Source organism: Oratosquilla oratoria, chromosome 39 (genome assembly GCF_046742065.1).
Source record: "Oratosquilla oratoria isolate Oo_2021 chromosome 39, ASM4674206v1, whole genome shotgun sequence".
Lineage (NCBI taxonomy): Eukaryota > Metazoa > Arthropoda > Malacostraca > Stomatopoda > Squillidae > Oratosquilla > Oratosquilla oratoria.
The window spans coordinates 46,109,398-46,129,032 of NC_134815.1; the positions used below are offsets into that span (position 1 = coordinate 46,109,398).

The 19,635-nt window shown below is 40.5% G+C and overlaps 1 protein-coding gene across 3 annotated transcripts in view; it reads right to left on the bottom strand.

The window, feature by feature from the left end:
• Nucleotides 1-19,635, bottom strand: part of LOC143020396 (uncharacterized) — a 54,496-nt gene that overhangs the window by 28,638 nt on the left and 6,223 nt on the right. Inside the window, exons 2-8 of one of the 3 annotated variants that reach the window (XM_076176811.1) lie at nt 16,898-17,049; nt 11,871-12,068; nt 6,882-7,037; nt 3,127-3,249; nt 2,810-2,965; nt 1,085-1,247; nt 789-930 (exon numbers count right to left, since the gene is read on the bottom strand). In XM_076176811.1, the coding sequence (XP_076032926.1) occupies nt 789-930; nt 1,085-1,247; nt 2,810-2,965; nt 3,127-3,249; nt 6,882-7,037; nt 11,871-12,068; nt 16,898-17,049 (1,090 nt within the window). Of the gene's footprint in view, nt 1-788; nt 931-1,084; nt 1,248-2,809; nt 2,966-3,126; nt 3,250-6,881; nt 7,038-11,870; nt 12,069-16,897; nt 17,080-19,635 lie in introns of all 3 variants that reach the window. The other 2 variants (XM_076176810.1, XM_076176812.1) reach the window with 2 other exon arrangements.

Consider the following 19,635-nt stretch of genomic DNA (forward strand, 5'->3'; position numbering starts at 1 on the left):
GCAGTGCAATGTAGTTCAGTTTAAAGTTTTAAGATTCATTTAGATAAACATCTAAGCAAGATGCTGTAATGACTGCCATTTATTTTATATTATTTGTTTATTTGTTTATCATTATTTGCTTGATTTTCATTTATTATTAGTTATCTGTCAATTTAATATTATTTACTATTCATCTGTTTGTTTATTATTTAACTATATATGCATTTATTTTTTAGTTATTATTATTTATATTATTATAATTTTTATTTATTTCTTTAATTTATTTATCATTATTACATTTTTTCCACATCCGACCTAGTTATGGACCAAAAGGTCTCCTGTCGGCATGCTCTGCCTTTGTAATCCCTTGACAGAAAATAGGGGTGAGTGGAGAATGGTTGTGTATAGATGATGCAGTGATGCATGGAAGGAAGTGGGTGGGAGCTGGGGGATGAGAGAGTATGTGTGAATGATAGTTTGATGCAGCCTGATAGGATTTCTCCCTGTCTTCTCTGTTTCTGCTTGAGGAGAAAAAGGGGGGGGGGGGCAATTAAATGAAGCAGCCTTGCTATGGATGTCCTGTGTCTTGCTACATTGCTTCTGACCCAGGGCAGTGGGCAAGATGCAGGGATGGTCTGTCATTCAGGAGGAGCCAAGAAAAGAGGAAAGGAGGGGTGGTGAATGGGAGTGGAGTATGTAGGGATGAAATGGGTGGGAGTGAATTTATGCCTTTGATTTTGGCTACCTCCCTTGTATGGGGGAAAAAGCCGTTGGTATGTATGTACATACTAGTCATTTTTTTTACCTACTTTGATTCTTCCTGTTCTGGCCAAAGATTGATGCCTAAGAGTCCTTCAGTAGCACCATAGATAGGAGAGTAGAGTGATACACCCCTCCCATAGATACAATGCAGATGATTTGCGTAAATCTCTTGAGAACCCGTGGTAGTGCCTGTTGAGTTAAGAAGATATGTATAAAGTATAATAAAAGCCATGAGACATATATCTGCAAATGGAAATATGAAATGTAAACAAATAAATAAACAGGAAGATGAGACTGGATACAGTGCACAGCTATTCTAAACTAAGAAAAAGAGGAAACTCACATAAAATGACATTAAGGTGTGGCCATATTCTGTTAATAATACCATCAAATCCTTTGCTGAATTCCTGCTCCAAGTAATTGGCTCGTGTAGGGTTGGCCTGTAGAATACTGTCTAACTCCTGTCTTACTTTATCAGGTATCTTCACACTTGAGTTAATATATCCCTGCAAAATATAGGGAAATCCATACATTAAATCCTTTAAGGTGACATTATATGAATATCAGTATCTCATGATTATGGTGAAAAATACATCTAACAATCTATATACTAAAGGCTTCCCCTTACAAGGGAGGGAGCCAAGTCAAAGCCATACATCCACTCCCATCAACCACCATTGTTCCTCTCTTATCTTAGCTCCTTGTGGATGAAGGGTCATCCCTGTCTCCTGCCCATTGCCTAGGTCAGGAGCAATACAGCAAGACACAGCATATCCACAGGGAGGCCGCTTCACTTACACCACCAACCCCTCTCCCTGTCCCCTCATGAGAATAGAGAAGATGGGGAGAAATCCCTTGGGCTGCATTAAAATATCATCCATACACAACCATCCGCCACTCACCCCTATCCCCCACCTTCTCCCTTCCTTACTCAACAGACACCCCCCCCCCCTTGTTCAAAGCCCCTTTCACCTCATCCATCCATTTCATCCTTGGTGATCCCTTTAACCACTTCCATATGGTGACGCCTACGTAGGTGTCATGAGGAGCAAGTGGGTATGCGACGATGCCGACATCTGCGTCTTGATTATATTTATTACAGTCGTACCTACGTAACCTCCATTCTCTCTAAACTGGCTTCATCATATTTTTCTATGGTTATCAAAATTCACGGGTAAAAGAGAACGAACGATTGAACACTGACTTTATTTTTTATAACCCGATTATTATGACGCAACATTGCACGTCGGGCAGCTAATGCTGCCAGACGTGCGATGTGCCCCGGAGTGTAGGGGTTAAGTTCACTCCATCCACTTGTGCTTCCCACACTTCTTTTGCTAATATTTCTACACTTTTTCTTTTCATGTGTCCAAACCATCCCAATAATTATCTTTCATCAGGCCTATCACTTCCTCATTTCTCACTTTATCCAACTTTATCCACCAGCATCAACACGGTGCCTCCAAGGGTCCCTAGGGACTGAACACCTGGGAGTCACTGACTGCCCTGAGGTCATGACCTAATCGTGTCAGGTGAGACAAAATGGGCCCGAGGTCCAACTCACCACGGCATGTTGGACAAAATGAGTCTCCTGGAACATCTGCTGGCCCCAGCTGTGCTGTCTTCCAAGTGACAGTTAATGTGAGGGTCATAACCTAACCCTGGTGAATATAAGGGTCACTGGGAGTTCACCGGGAACAGACAGCCTTGGGTATTGAGGAAGCAATCTCCCGCCACCTCCCACACTGTGACACCCGCCACCTCCCTCACTACTCGTCAAGGACCCAGGCTGTGCATCACCAACTGGGAATTCACTTGTCAAGGACAGACTACCTTGGAGGATCACCAGACAAGTATTGCTGTCTCCTCCTCCTTCTTCCCCCTCCCCCTGTTCTTCTCAAAGCCAGAAGCAAGCTTTTACCTATTGTATCCTACCATTATTAACCAGTATATATGTGACTCAATTTGATTGGTTCCCTCTCCAGAGTACTGTGGTACAACATGCAGGTGCCTCCAGTTGCTACTGTTAATTGTTATTAATATCTTTAACTTTCACAAATATACTTACATTTCTTATGTCACTGACTAGATATGGCCATAAGTTTTCCAGGGTTTTGCAGGAATTATATATGAGGGAGGCAAAATTTGCCTCAATCATACCAATGTTAGCATCGGCAAGGCCAAAAAGTAAATGAACATAAAGAGCCTCAGGCTCTGTCATGATCTGCAAAAATCAATACATAACAATAAAGATCCCTCTAAGAAATGAGTACTATTAAATTACATGAAGTGATGTTCTCTATTAATATACTTCAAAAATACTGTTTACTGTTTTCATTTGAAGAGATTTAGTGTTCAAGTGTCATTTTACAGGAAAAAAAATACCTGATATGCAGCAGGTGGTGTGGAATACATATGAAGAATTCTTTTACTGGTGTCAGGACTAGAAGAATTGGGTCCTATCAATATACCTCCCTCAGAGTGTCGCTCTTTTGGAGTAAAATAGATCTGTAGGAATATAGCAAAAAACATACATTCATACATACATACATATACCAAAGGCTTTTTCCCCCTTACAACGGGAAGGCATTTTGGATGGATTTAAATGAGTGTATAGAGGGATCAAGGAGAAATATCAATGTAGTTGTATTGGGAGACCTTAATGCTAAGGTAGGAAATGAAGAAATAGACAAAGTGATTGGGAAGTATGGAGTTCCAGGAAAAAAATCGAAGCGGAGAGCTGATGGTGGAGATGTGTCTCAAAGGAGAGTTGATGATAGCAAATCCAGTGTTTAGGAAGAAAGTCAGGCATAAGCACACATGGGAGAGGGTGGTGGTTAGAAGGGTGGCAGATAGAGCATTAATGGACTACATAGTGGTAACCAGGAGTATAGTAGGAAGAGTTAAGGATGTACATGATCTAAGGGGAGAGGGTGGGGGAATATCAGATCATTTTTTGGTGGAAGATAAGTTGGGAGTGGGGAATAGATGGAGAAAGAGGTAAAGGGCAGAGGGTAGGGAGGTACTTAGAGTGAACTGCTTAATGAGAAAGAAAAGGAGAAGGAGTATAAAAAGAAGCTGAGAGAGGATTGGGAGGGAGTGAAGGATAGGGTAGAACTAGGAGTGGAGGAGGAATGGGGATGGTTCAAAGAGGGAGTTATAAGATGTGCAAAGATGGTGTGTGGAACAAGGAGGACAGGAGGAAATAGAAAGAAAGGTAGGGAGTGGTGGGATGAGAAAGTGAAGAAGGGTGTAGAAGAGAAGCAGGCTTTCACAGATTGGTTACATTTTAGGATGAGGGAATTGTATGAGAGGTACAAAGTAAAAAGAAGAGAAGTATAGTAAAGCATAAGATAAAGGAGACAAAGAGGAGAGTAGATGTGAAATGGGGTAAGAGTATAACAGAAAATTTTGAAAGTAATAAAAAATGTTTTGGAAAGAAATCAAAAGAGGAAGAGGAGGCAAATCAAGTAGAGAAGAAAAGGTAAAAGTGCAGATGGAGAGATGATAATGGAAGAGAAGGCAGTGAGAGGAAGGTGGGCATAGTATTTTAGGGAATTGCTAAATGTGAAGGACAGAGAGGGAAAAGTAGTTGCAGTTGGAAGTGCTAAGAAAATGACCATGATGAGTGAGGAAAATGGAGGAGAAATAAGGAAAGAGGAAGTGAAAGCAGCTGTTATGATGATGAGAGCAGGTTGGATGTATGCCATGCAGAATGTCTGAAGAAAGGAGGTACAGTTATGGTGGACTGCCTGGTGAGGTTATTTAAGTTTGCTGGAGAGAGGGTAGAGTGCCGGAGGACTGGAGGGGTGCCTGTATAGTTCCAATTTATATGGGAAAGGGGGATGAGCGTGTATGTAGTAGTTTCAGAGGGATCAGCTTGTTAAGTGTAGTTGGGAAGGCTTATAGGAGGGTCTTGATTGAGAAGATTAGGAGAGGAACAGATGGAGTAATTGGTGAGGAACAGCGTGGGTTTAGGACAGGTAGAGGTTGTGTAGATCAGATTTTTGTGGTAAGACAGATATGTGAGAAAGCTATAGGAAAAGGTAAGGATGTTTTTTGGGCTTTTATGGATCTGGAAAAGGCTTATGACAGGGTAGACAGGAAGGCACTGTGGGAGGTTTTGCAGATATATGGGATAGGAGGAAAGCTGTTAAGAGCAGTCAGGAGTTTTTACAAGAGTAGTAGAGTTTGTGTTAGGATTAGAAATGGAAAGAGTGAATGGTTTGAGGTAAAGGTGGGACTTTGTCAGGGATAAGTTATGTCGCCCTGGCTGTTCAATTTATACATTAATGGAATGGTGCAAGAGGTGAATGCAAGGGTAGTGGGTCAGGGATTGGAGATGGTTAAAGAAAATGGAGAAAAGTGGGAGATAAGCCAGTTCTTTTTTGCTGACAACACTGCGCTTGTCGCAGGATCAGAGGAGGGATTGAGAAAGTTAGTGAAAGAGTTTGGGAAGGTGTGTGAAAGAAGGAAGTTGAGGATAAATGTGGGTAAAAGTAAGGTGATGAGATGTACAAGGGGAGAGAGTGGCAGCAGGCTGGAAGTGAATATTAAAGGAGAGAGACTGGAGGAAGTGGATAGTTTTAGATACTTGGGCATGAATGTGGCAGGAAAGGGAGGAGTGGGGGTGGAAGTAGAATGTAGATTGAGAGAAACGAGTAAATGCCTTGGGGGATTATAAAGTGTAATGAGAAATAGACATTTGAGAATGAATGCTAAGAGGAGATTGTATAAAGGAGTGATTGTGCCAACAGCACTGTATGGAGCAGAAACATGGAGCATAAGAGAGGAAGAGAGGAGTTTGAATGTGTTTGAAATGAAATACCTGAGAAGTATGATAGGGGTCACTAGGCTAGAAAGAGTAAGAAATGAGGAGATGAGGAGGAGAATGGGGCTGGAAAGAGAGTTGGGAGATAGGGCTGATGAAAGAGGATTGGGATGGTTTGGTCACATGGAAAGAATGAGAGAAGAAAGATTAGTAAAAGAGGTGTGGAAGGCAGAGGTGGAAGAAGTGAACTTGAGGGGGCGTCCTAGGATGAGATGGATGAATGGGGTAAAAGGGGCATTGGGAAAGAGGGGAATGTCTGTTGAGGTAGAACTGGAGAGGACAGAAGATAGGGGTGAAAGGAAAATGGTTGTGTATGGATGTTGCTGTGATGCATGAGGGAGAGTGGGTGGGGGAAGGGGGTAAGAGTATGAGAAATAAACTGATGCAACCCAAAGGGATTTCTCCCCATCTTCTTTTCTGCATGAGGGGATGGAGAAGAGGAGTTGCCGAATTTATGAAGTGGCCTTGCTGTTGATGTGATGTGTCTTGTGACACTGCTTCTGATCCAGGGCAGTGGGCAAGATGCAGGGATGACCCGTCATCCAGGTGGTGCCAATATAAGAGGGTGGAAAGAGGGTAGAGGGGAGTGGAGTGTGTAGGGGGTGGAATGGGTGAGAGTGGATTCTATTCTTTGTCTTTTGGCTACCTCCCATGTAAGGGGGAAAAAAGCCTTTGGTATATGTACAAGGGAGGTAGCCAAAACACAGAGGCATAAAAACCACTCCCACCCATTTCATCCTTAACATACTCCACTCCCCTCCTTATCTTGGCACCTCCTGGATGACGAGTCATCCCTGCATCTTGTTCACTGCCCTGGGTCAGAAGCAGTGTAGCAAGATGCAGCACATCCACAGCAAGGCTGCTTCATTAAATCGGCAACCCCCTCTCTCCATCCCCCATGCAGAGAAGAAGAAGGGCAAAAATCCCTTTGGGCTGCATCAATTTATTTCTCACACATACTCCCTCACCCCCCATCCCCCACCCACTCCCCCTCATGCATCACAGCATCATCCATACACAACCATTCTCCATTCACCCTTATCTTCTGTCCTCTCCCGTCCTTCCTCAACAGACATTCCCCTCTTTCCCAATGCCCCTTTTATCCCATCCATCCATCTCATCCTTGGTCACCCCCTCATGTTCACTCCACCCACCTCTGCCTTCCACACTTCTTTTACTAACCTTTCTTCACTGAATATCTTGTTATAAAGTGATGAACTTCTGTTATTGATTTGCATTAGACTACCTTCATCAAAGCAAAATAAATCAAGGAACATTCCTGAAAACCTTATCAGATATATATACTTACTTTCAGGTCTTTCTGTAATTGCATCATTTCAGGTTTCCATGCAAACAAACGATCGAACAGGACTGTAATGCCATAAATAAAGAATCCTGTGAATATGTCTTTTGTTGTGGGAAGCAGACGACTTTGTCCTGAAGTCCCTGATGTTACACCAAGAATCTGTAAACAGAAGTTGTGAAAGACTAAGAATATTATACAAACTATTACACATTCTAATAAAGTGAAATATAGCATCATATCTTTCCCTGGCTTACCTTCAATCATCTCCAATACCCTGCCTATTATTTTCACATTTACCTCCCATACTATCCATCCTATCCATATAATATATATATATATATATATATATATATATATATATATATATATATATATATATATATATATATATATATATATATATATATACAGTCAAACCTTGCTGAAGAAGCACCTCACATAATGTGGGGAAAAAAATAAAAGAACTCGCTTAAAGAGCAACATTTCACGATTGAAATACCCATGATAAAAAGACTCATTTCTACCTAACTAGTCATGAGTCACAAGGAGCATCTTGTGACTTGTGGCTAATGTGTTCCCATCTGCTTCTCAGCCAGTGTTGCCACTGCTTGAAATTTTCTATTAGATCTTGGATTTGTTACTTCGACCTTGGAGTCTCGACATTTTTTTCCTTAAAATCCAGTAAATCTTGTAGTTTTCAAGTAACTCAGCTGATGAGTGCATAAAAAATATCTAGTATTACACCCGCAGTAAATTAGATTATAAAACCATGATTATTCATTATTTTGGACTATTCTAACACACTTTTCTTCTATGTCATTTCTGTAGTAAATGGCTCATTTTCAAGTTAAGCCTATTTTCTTTGCATTTTCAAGTTATGTCTATTTTCTTTCTAGCCAATCATATGTAACCATGAGTGTCACGGGACTCTTTCTGCCAATCAACGTTTATCCTGCGGGGCCACAACTCCGACCTTTAGTTTGAACATGGTGGCTATAATGCTAGGTTATGCATGTGTGGGATTGGGTAGGCTAGGTTAGGTTTGGTTTAGTTGGTTAGATTAGAATTACCCACTCATCTTTTACTTCCCCACCCAAAACCCCAGGCACTTGCTCCCAAAATGTGAAGGAGGAGGGAGTGGCATACCTAGAAAATGAGGCATTTAACAGAAATTTCATAGAACTGCGATTTTTTATTGGTGTTATGGGTCCACCTTTGGGGTTAGTTTAGTTTTTTGTGTTAATGATATGTGTATGTGAGTAGGAACTGAAGCAGCTCCATGTATCTGTGATACTGTTGATCTTTATTTGTAGTATATCTAGAGTATGTTTTTGTGTTGGTTGTTTTTTTTTTGTCTGAGTGTATATGTGTGGAGGCTGTAGCTCCAACTCTTTGTGTATTGGTCTGGGATGTCAGGTGTGATGCATCTGAGATAAACTCTTGCGTAGCATGTGTTACATTTGATGGATGAATGTGAATAATTTTTAGGTTTTGTATATGTGGGACATATGTATGGACCTGGGTTGATCTCTGTATCTACAGCTAGAAGGTGTGGGAGAGCAGGAATTAGAGTAATGACTTCCTTATAAGAATGAACAGAAATAAAAGAAGGGGAAATAAGCTGATAGAACTGATTGGATTGAGTGAATTTCTGGGCCAGATCTGGAGAACAGAGGTGGGGATGGGTTAATGCCAATGCATTTTTAACTTGGAGGCATTGAGGTCCTCACTAGTCTCCTCCTTACAGTCAGTTGTGTTGCCATTTTCCTGCATATTATGTAGCACCTACATACAGATAAATACCATATATAATATACCATAAATACTATATGTGACCTAATACAATATGTATATTATGTTGCATGTAAATACAGCTAGTCATCTACTTATCACTGGGTTGGGTTCTGACTGATCAGTTGTAAATTTAGTTGAAAGTCAGTCTCTTGATATAAATGTATGGGTAAAAATGTCTTTATTTTCCTTCATACCTTAGACATCAAATGTATTGTATTACTGCAGCTCGTTAATACATGTGCAAGATCATATGTGATTAGGCCAAAGTCAATGTAAAAAAAAAAAACATACATTCAAACAGCAATGCATGCAGTCAAGTGCAAATATTTAAATACAGTATATGTTATGCAGTTCTCCTCTGCTAACCACAAAGTGATTCACAGCAGCTTGCTCTCTGCCAGTCAGTGCACATAATGCAAGCTAGGCTGGGACAAGCTAGGCTGCATACCCAAAAGTAGAACCATGAGTTACGAGTTACAAGCTGGCCAGGCCACCTTGAGCCTTGCTCACTAGTATATAAGGGCCTTTTAATCTCTCCACCTCTCTGCCCGACATGTGTACATCTAGATCAGCAGCCATCTCTCCACACCCGGAACCACCAGTCTCTCCACATCTCAGCACCCATCACCTGCCTAGTGAATCACCATAGTCAAGCCACGGTCCTGTGGGCTGTACATTATGAAAGATAAAATAAAACCCTGTAAGTGAACCATCCTGTACTGACTTGAATAGTACCAATGTAGTCCTCACCTGCTTGCTCCTGCAAAGTCTGGAACAGACTCCTAGCCTTTGTCTGGATGGCAATAATGCTTAGGGGCATGTGTTTCTGAATTTGGTCATCAATCCACAGCATCAATAATTTCTCCATTTCATAAATGAGACCTTTTCATTGTTTGGCAAGTATCATTGACTTTATTGAAGCTAATCCTTTTACAGCTTCCCATATGCGAACCTTGTCCTTCAGGATGGTGGAAACAGTAGTGTGAGAGAGCTGTAGGCCCTATGCTAGGGTGTTTACTTTTTTACCTCCTTCAAATTACTTGATAACCCTCATTTTCAGCTCTAAATCAATAGCCTTCTTCTCTATTTTGATTGGTCTACTGCCAGAAGCACCAATCTACCTCTTAGACAACATTTCAAGCAATAGAAATGGAATATACCATGTGGATGTAAACACAGACAAACCAAGATATGAAGACGGGACACCACAAGCATAGCTCCCCTTCCCGTATAATACAATTAGGTAAATACAAGATATGCACAGGACCACAGCTGATTGGGTGAGCCACATGAGTGAAAGGCGGTGTTGGGAAATATTTGTTTTTATGAGGGATTAGCCTGTTGAGTGTAGTAGGGAAGGCTTATGGGAGGATCTTAATTGAGAGGATTAGGAGAGGAACAGAGGGAGTAATTGGTGAGGAACAGTGTGGATTTAGGACGGGTAGAGGTTGTGTAGATCAGATCTTTGTGGTAAGACAGATATGTGAGAAAGCTATAGGAAAGGGGAAGGATGTTTTTTGGGCTTTCATGGATCTGGAAAAGGCTTATGATAGGGTAGACAGAAAGGCACTGTGGGAGGTTATGCAGATTTATGGGATAGGAGGAAAGCTTTTGGGAGCTGTCAAGAGTTTTTATGAGAGTAGTAGAGCATGTGTTAGGATTAGAAATGGAGAGAGTGAGTGGTTTGAAGTAAAGGTGGGACTTCGTCAAGGATGCGTTATGTCGCCCTGGCTGTTCAACTTATACATGGATGGGGTGGTGCGAGAGGTGAATGCTAGGGTAGTGAGTCAGGGATTGGAGATGGTTAAAGAAAATGGAGAAAAGTGGGAGGTGAGCCAGCTGTTGTTTGCGGACGACACTGCGCTTGTGGCAGGGTCAGAGGAGGGATTGAGGAAGCTGGTGGCAGAGTTTGGGAGAGTATGTGATAGAAGAAAGCTAAAGATAAATGTGGGTAAAAGTAAGGTGATGAGATGTACAAGGGGTGAAAGTGGCAGTAGACTGGAAGTGAACATTAAGGGAGAGCGACTGGAGGAAGTGGATAGTTTTAGATACTTGGGTGCAAGTGTAGCAGGAAAAGGTGGAGTGAAGGTGGAGGTAGAATGTAGATTGAGAGAAGCGAGTAAATGCCTTGGTGGTTTAAAGAGTGTAATGAGGAATAGACATTTGGGAATGGATGCGAAGAGGAGACTGTATGAAGGAGTGATTGTGCCAACAGCACTGTATGGGGCAGAAACGTGGAACATAAGAGAAGAAGAGAGAAGGAGTTTGAATGTGTTTGAGATGAGGTGTCTGAGAAGTATGGTGGGGGTTACTAGGCTAGATAGAGTGAGAAATGAGGAAGTGAGGAGGAGAACAGGGGTGAAAAAGGATTTGGGAGATAGGGTTGATGAAAGAATATTAGGATGGTTTGGACACATGGAAAGAATGAGTGAAGAAAGACTAGTAAAGGAGGTATGGAAGGCAGATGTGGAGGGAGTGAACATGAGGGGACGTCCTAGGATGAGGTGGATGGATGGGGTGAAGGGGGCTTTGGGGAAGAGGGGAATGTCTGTTGAGGAAGGAAGGGAGAGGACAGAAGACAGAGGTGAGTGGAGAATGGTTGTATATGGATGATGTTGTGACTGCATGAGGAGGAATGGGCAGGGAAGTGGGGGGTGGGGTAGTATGTGTGAGTAAATTTTGACGCAGCCCGAAGGGATTTCTCCCCGTCCTCGCCTTATATGCAAAGGGGGACGGAGAGGGGGGGTCGCCGATTAAATGAAGCGGCCTCGCTGTGGATGTACTGTGTCTTGCGACACTGCTTCTGACCCAGGGCGGTGGGCAGGGTGCAGGGATGACCCGTCATCCAGGAGGTGCTCAGATGAGAGGAAGGGTGGGAGGGGTGTGGAGTGTATTTAGGGATGAAATGGGTGGGAGTGTTTTTATGCCTTTCCCTTTTTGGATACCTCCCTTGGAAGGGGGAAAAAGCCTTGGTATATGTATGTACTATGCTGTGCCAATAGAACTTGTTCAAACTCTTTAAATAATATTCTATACTGAATGATAATAAGTAGACAAAGTGATTGTAAGTACAAGTGGTTGTAAACTAGCATAAATTGCAAGTTGACTAGTTGTAAATGCTATATAGAACATAGCATAAATATTGAATAGTCACAATCATATTATACTGCAACTTCTACAAAATGGAACTTAACTTACCAAAACTTTTTCCTTAGTAAGAACATTCTCTTCTCCTTTCTTAATACGTTCCACATAAGATTCATAATGACCATACTGAGTAAGTGGATGCATCTTCATGAACTCCTGAATAGTGTTCATGTCAGAAAAATCCCATTCTTGACCATAAACTGTCTCTGCATTCTTTTTCAGGTTTGCCATCAAAACCTCTTCTTGCACCTATGTAAAAAAGAAATGTATCTGCATGAATATTTACAATATGCATGACGAGGGTTACAAAATAGGATGCGAGAATCATATGAGAGGTACAAAGAAAAGAGAAGACAAGTAAAGCATAAGATAAAGGAGGCAAAGAGGAGAGCAGAAAATTCTGAAAGTAATAAAAAGATGTTTTGAAAGGAAACTAAGAGAGGAAGAGGAGGCGAATCAAGTATAGAAGAAAAGGTAAAAGGTACAGGTGGAGAGATGATAATGGAAGAGACAGCAGTAAGAGGAAGATGGGCAGAGTATTTTAGGGAGTTCCTAAATGTGGAGGATAGGGAGTGAAAGGTAGTTGCAGTGGGAAGTGCTAAGAAGAACAGTGATGAATGAGGAAAATGAAGGAGAAATAAGGAAAGATGAGGTGAAAGCAGTTATTAAAATGATGAGAGCAGGTAAGGCACCTAGGTTGGATGGGTGTCATGTGGAGTGTCTAAAAAAGGGAGGTACAGTGATGATGGACTAGCTGATGAGGTTGTTTAATGTTTGTTTAAAAGAAGGTAGAGTGCCGGAGGACTGGAGGAGTGCCTGTATAGTTACACTTTACGAGGGAAAAGGGGACAAGTGTGAGTGTAGTAGTTTCATAGGGATTAGTTTGTTGAGTGTAGTTGGGAAGGCTTATGTGAGGGCTTTGATTGAGAGGATTAGGGGAGGAACAGTGGGTGTAATTGGTGAGGAACAGTGTGGGTTTAGGACAGGTAAGGGATTGCATGGATCAGATTTTTGTGGTAAGACAGATATGTGAGAAAGCTTTAGGTAAAGGTAGGGATTTTTTTTTTTTTTTTTTTTTTTTTTTCCTTTACAGATTTGGAAAAGGCTTATGAAAAGGTAGACAGACACTGTGGGAGGTATTGCAGATATATGGGATAGGAGGAAAGCTGTTAAAAGCAGTCAAGAGTTTTTACAAGAGTAGTAGAGCTTGTGTTAGGATTAGAAATGGAGAGAGTGAGTGGTTTGAGGTAAAGGTGGGACTTCGCCAGGGATGTATTATGTTGCCTTGGCTTTTCAATATGTACATGGATGGGGTGGTGTGAAAGGTAAATGGAAGGGTAATGGACCAAGAATTTGGAGATGGTTAAAGAAAATGGAGAAAAAAGAAGATAAGCCAGTTATTGTTTGCTGACGACAGTGCACTTCTAGCAGGATCAGAGGGATTGAGGAGGTTATTGACAGTTTAGGAAAGTGTGCAAAAGAAGGAAGTTGAAGATAAATGTGGGAAAAAGTAAGGTGATGAGATGTACAAGGGGAGACTATAGCAACAAATTGGAAGTGAGTATTATAGGAGAGAGACTGGAGGAAGTGGATAGCTTTAGATACTTGGGGTCACATGTGGTGGGAAAGGGAGGAGTGAAGGTGGAGGTAGAATGTAGATTGAGAGAACACACTTTGCAGTGCTGAACCTTTTACATGATTCACCCATCACGGGTCACCCAGGAAAAGACAAGTGCCTTACACAAGTCAGATTGCAGTACTGTACTTCTCGTTACCCATGCGGACAGATATACACACCACATTGATGCTTGTCACTTATGTGCTTCTCACAAAGATCATATTAGCAGTCATGTTCCAATCTTAACATATCCAGCCCCTTGCAAGCCCTTTGACACAGCAGCTAGCAGCTACTGACTTTCTTAAGTTGCCACTCACACCCAGCGGAAACCAATACCTCATATGCCCCTACACTACACAAAAAACACTCATTTCTGACAATGACACAGAGTTTAACAATGACATTCTCACAATTTGTAAACAATTTAACACATCACAAAATGCAACACAATGTTAGTCGAGAGCACAGAACAGAAAAATACTCAATGTTCTCCGACATCTTGCCTCCCCCAGGCATACACTCCTCTTGGGATGAGCATGTACCAATGATCCAAGCCTGCATTAACAGTGCCATTAACAGGTCAATATCAGTCACCACATTTTGTCCTCTTTGGCTCAGACAAAAAGCTCCCATATGTTCTCCTTACTCTAGACTTACCCCCATACATAACTTCAGTGATTATGTCAAAGTAAAAGTCCAAAACTTTAACACTCTCTACAAGAGAATTCACAATACCCTTTCTCTCTCCAAAGATGACATGGCACAACTCCATAACGCAGGAGCAAGAGATTGCAAAATTGAAATTGGAGACATTGTGTACGCACTAAACCACACACCCACATCAAAGCTTTCTGCAAAGTTCATGAGACCATTTTGCATTCTTGACCTTATGCCAAATAATAAAGTCAAATTACTCAGCTTGCTAAGTTTAACAGAGACAGTCCTACACAAAGATAACATCAAACTTTTTCTGCAAGGTCTCAACCTCCAGCATATTCCCCTTCCTCCTCCCCACCAACTCCTACTACTCCTCTTCCTAGATACATACATACTTACATATACCAAAGGCTTTTTCACAGGAGGTATCCAAAAAATAAAGGCATAGAAACCACTCCCACCCATTCCATCCCCTACATACTCCACTCCCCTCTACCCTCTTACCTTGGCACCTCCTGGATGATGGGTCATCCTTGCATCTTGTCCACTGCCCTGGGTCAGAAGCAGTGTCACAAGACACAGCACATCCACAGCAAGGCTGCTTCATTAAATTGGCTCCCCCCCTCTCCATCCCCTCATGCAGAAAAGGTGAAGATGGGGAGAAATCCCTTCGAGCTGCTTCAATCAATTTCTCATACATACTCCTTCACCCCCCATCCCCCACCCACTCCCTCTCATACATCACAGCATCATCCATACACAGCCATTCTCCATTCACCCCTATCTTCTGTCCTCTCCTGTTCTTCCTCAATAGACATTCCCCTTTTTCCCAATGCCCCTTTTACCCCATCCATCCATCTCATCCTAGGTTGCCCCTCATATTCACTCCTTCCACCTCTGCCTTCTGCATCTCTTTTACTAGTCTTTCTCCACTCATTCTTTCCATGTGTCCAAACCATCCCAATACAATCAATCCTATCTCCCAACTCCCTTTCCACCCCTGTTCTCCTCCTCACCTCCTCATTTTTCACTCTATCCAGCTTAGTAATCCCTATTATACTTCTCAGGCACTTAATCTCAAACACATTCAAACTCCTTCTCTCTTCCTCCCTTATGTTCTATGTTTCTGCCCCATACAGTGCTGTTGGCACAATCACTCCTTCATACAATCTCCTCTTAGCATCCATTCCCAAATGTCTATTTCTCATTACACTTTTTAATCCCCCAAGGCATTTACTCACAACTCTCAATCTACATCCTACCTCCACCCCTACTCCTTCCTTTCCTGCCACATTTGCACCCAAGTATCTAAAACTATCCACTTCCTCCAGTCTCTCTTAATACCCACTTCCAATCTGCTGCCACTTTCTCCCCTTGTACATCTCATCACCTTACTTTTACCCACATTTATCTTCAACTTCTTTCTTTCGCACACCTTTCCAAACTCTGTCACTAACTTCCTCAATCCCTCCTCTGATCCTGCTATAAGTGCAGTGTCATCAGCAAACAACAACAGGCTTAACTCCCACTTTTCTCCATTTTCTTTAACCATCTCCTATCCCTGACCCAACCCCTGCATTCACCTCTTGCACCACCCCATCCATGTATAAATTGAACAGCCAGGGTGACAAAACACATCCCTGATGAAATCCCACCTTTACTTCAAACCACTCACTCTCTCCATTTCTAATCCTAACACAAGCTCTACTACTCTCGTAAAAACTCTTGATTGCTCTTAACAGTTTTCCTCCTATCCCATATATCTGCAGTACCCCTCACAGTGCCTTCCTGTCTCTGTCATAAGCCTTTTCCAGATCCATAAAAGCCCAACAAACATCCTTACCTTTTCCTAAAGTTTTCTCACATATCTGTTTTCTAAATATGATAATTGGAAATCAAAGATATATATTAAGTTGGAACTGTACATGAATTTGAGTCTAGGTTAGGTTAGAAAATTAGGAGACAGGATCCAATGCGTATTGCTCCTTTCATGTATACTACAATAAAGTAAATAGACACACATACACACAATCTAAGGCTTGATATAATAAATTGGAGGGTAGGAGATGGGTCACAACTAGTGTCGCTCCTTTCCTGTATGCTATAATTAGGTAAATACAATTTGGTAAATACAAGACTTCATGTTCCCCACAAGACAAGAACTTAGAATGATGCTGATTATCAAGAAATGCTGTCTGGCACAGCTTTTCTCCTGAAGAAAACTATTGAACAAATAACAATTTAGTCCTAATTGGCGATTTTAATTGTAGAGGTAAACTGGGAGGAATGGGAAGTAAGTGGTATGGCAGATTCTTGGACTTATATCCTCTTATGTACAGCAATGGAGAACACAATAACCTAGTGGCTACAGAAAGTGACTCAGGTAAAAAGAGATGACAGTCTCACAAGATTCGATCTACTACTGACCAAAGAGCCAGAGCTACTTGAACTATCTCTGCCCCATAGAAAAAAGTGACCATGTAGTAATTGAACAGTGCTCAGCTAGAGGATAAGAAAATAGAGCCAAGGAATGAATCGCACAGGTAAGGGAGACTTAATTCTGGGAAGGAAGATTACTGAGGCTTGGGAGGAATTCATGAATACCATGGGAATAATGAGGTAATAGGATTTTTTTTCTTTAAACATAAAATTACACATTCAATAAAAAAAAAATACAGTTGGAGTTATTCAACACAGTCACAGCATAATAGACAACCAAGAACTTAAGATTTATTTCATTCCGACTTTCCATCAACATGTACTTAAATAGTCAAAAACATTAGAAGATCAAATGATTACTTGCCTTCATAAAGTTTCTGGAATCCTCTTCCATTTTTCTCATCATTCTCCCTCCAAGAATTTTCATAAAAGATAGTGTGAGGTAATGCTTGATACCTGACCCAATAGTGTGGGACTCTGACCAACGCATCCTTGCTAATTCTGCACCACCAACCACTACAACAGTACCAGTTACTCCAAGGATACCTGTGCATATATAGAGTAAAATCCTTATTTTCATTATTTTATTCTACACTTTTCACAAACCTCATTAATGTTTAACATAAAATATATGAATCAAAATAAATGTATATACACATGAAAGAATACAAAGAGCAATTACAAAATTGGCACCAACACTCTCAAAACTATCATATGAAGAGAGACTAGCAAAACTTGAGCTACAGACACTAGAGCAAAGAAGAGAGAGGAGATTTGATAGCTATTTACAGAATCATGAAAGGCATAGAAATTATTGATAGAGAGGATCTAATAAAATGGGATGATAGAAATACAAGAGGACATGGAAAGAAAATCAAGACAGCTATAGAAGAGATCTGAAAAAGAACAGCTTTCCTCACAGAGTAATAGACAGTTGGAACAAGTTAGATGAGAAAGTAGTGTGTGCAAAAACAATACATGAATTTAAAAATAGTTTAGATAAAATGAGATATGAAGACGGGACACCACGAGCATAGCTCCCCTTCCTGTAAAATACAACTAGGTAAACTAGGTAGGTAAATACATGACCCCTCAACATTTATTGTTCATTTTTTTTCTGTTATTTTGTGTTGAATGGAGTTTGTTTTTGATGACTTTGGCTATTTAAAGGTGTTCAAAATTCAAATTTATTTAGATGCTTTATGGCAATTATTTCTTTTAAAATGGGATGATTCTCAGTGGCCTGGAAATTATTCTGTATTTACCTAATTTTACTATACAGGAAAGAAGCAAGGCTCATTGGGTCCATTCTCCATTCTCCAATTTATTATATCTAGCTTCAAGTTCATGTACAATTTCAACTTTGTTTATATCCATAATTTCCAAATGTCATATTTAGATTTCAATTCATACATTGTTTCAACTTGGGCTATATCACCTTCAAAGCTATTCCAAGTATTTATGCCCTATATGGAAAACAATTTCTTCACATCCTTGAGACATATAGTCATTCTTAATTTGTTATAATGACCTCTTAGAACCCTCCTATCCCTTATCAAGAGATCTCTTCTGTCAATGTAGTCTATCCCCTTAAACGACCTGAATATTGTAATCATATCACCCCTTTTTCTTTGATATTTCAAAGTTGATTGACCCAGTGCTTTTATACTCTTATGGTTTATCTGCCAAGCTGAGAAACAGTTTGGTTCTGTCCTTTGTATTCTCTCAATCTTGTTTATATCCATCACTCTGTGTGGGAACTATACCACTGACACATATTCTAGTCTTGGACAGATCCAGGTTGCCATGAGTTTTTTTTTTATCACCATTTCATCTGCATATTGAAAAATCACTTTAATCTTTTACCTAGTTGTATTATACAGGAAGGGGGCTATGCTCATGTGACCCATCTTTGTATCACTCAGCATCAATTTTTTTCTTAAAATCTTGAATAGTGTTTGCACACACTGTTTCTTTGTCTAGTTTGTTCCAAGTATCTATCACTGTGTGGGAAGCTATTTTTTCTAGATTTCTGTAATTATCTTTTTTAGTTTCTTTTCGTGTCCTCTTGTTTTTCCATTGTTCCATTTCAATAAATCATTCTTATCTAAGATTTCCATTCCCTTATTAATTCTATAGATAGGTCTCCTCTTTCCCTTTGTTCCAGAGTTGGTAATTCTAATTTGGACAGTCTTTGTTCATATGTCATTTTGGAAAGAGTTGGTGCCAGTTTTGTTGTTGCTCTTTGTATTCTTTCTAATTTTTTTATATTCTTTTTGGTACTAGGTGTCCATAGTGTTGCTGCGTACTCAAGTTTTGGTCTTATTAGTGTAGTTAATTTTTTTCTTATCATTTCCTCGTCCAAATAGGCAAATGCCACTTTCATTGACCTCAATAAATTGTAGGTTTCTCCGACTATTTTATTAATATACTTATCTGGTGTCATGTCTTTGCTGATCATCACTCCAAGGTCTTTTTCCGAGTTTACTTTTTTGACCTCTTCTTCACCAATTTTATGATCTTTCAATATTCTGTTTTTACTTTTTCCAAATTCCATTACTGTATACATTTCTTGATACTGAATTTCACTTCCCACTTTTGAGTCCATTTCCAGATCTTGTCCAAGTCTTGTTGTAATGAGTTGCAATCCTCCTCTGTTTTTACTTTCTTTAGTATTTTTGTGTCATCTGCAAAGAAGTTCATATAACACCACTCCTTCATCCGTCATTTATGTATATGGCAAACATGATCAGGGCCAGTACTGATCCCTGCGGAACACCACTTATCATTTCTTCCCAATTTGAGAATTTATCTCTAATTACTACTCTCATTTTCCTCCCAGTCAGGAAGTGTTTCATCCATTCCAGTAATTTTCCTCTGATACCACCTATTAACTCTATCTTCCTTATTAGTTTTTTGTGTGGTACCTTATCAAATGCCTTTTGTAGGTCCAGAAAGGTACAGTCTGCCCAACCATCTCTCTCTTATATTATGTCTATTAATCTCGAGTAGAAGCAGATCAAATTTGTTGTACATGATCTTCCTTGTCTGAATCCAAATTGATTTGGATTCAGTATAGTTTTTTCTTCAAAATGTTTAACC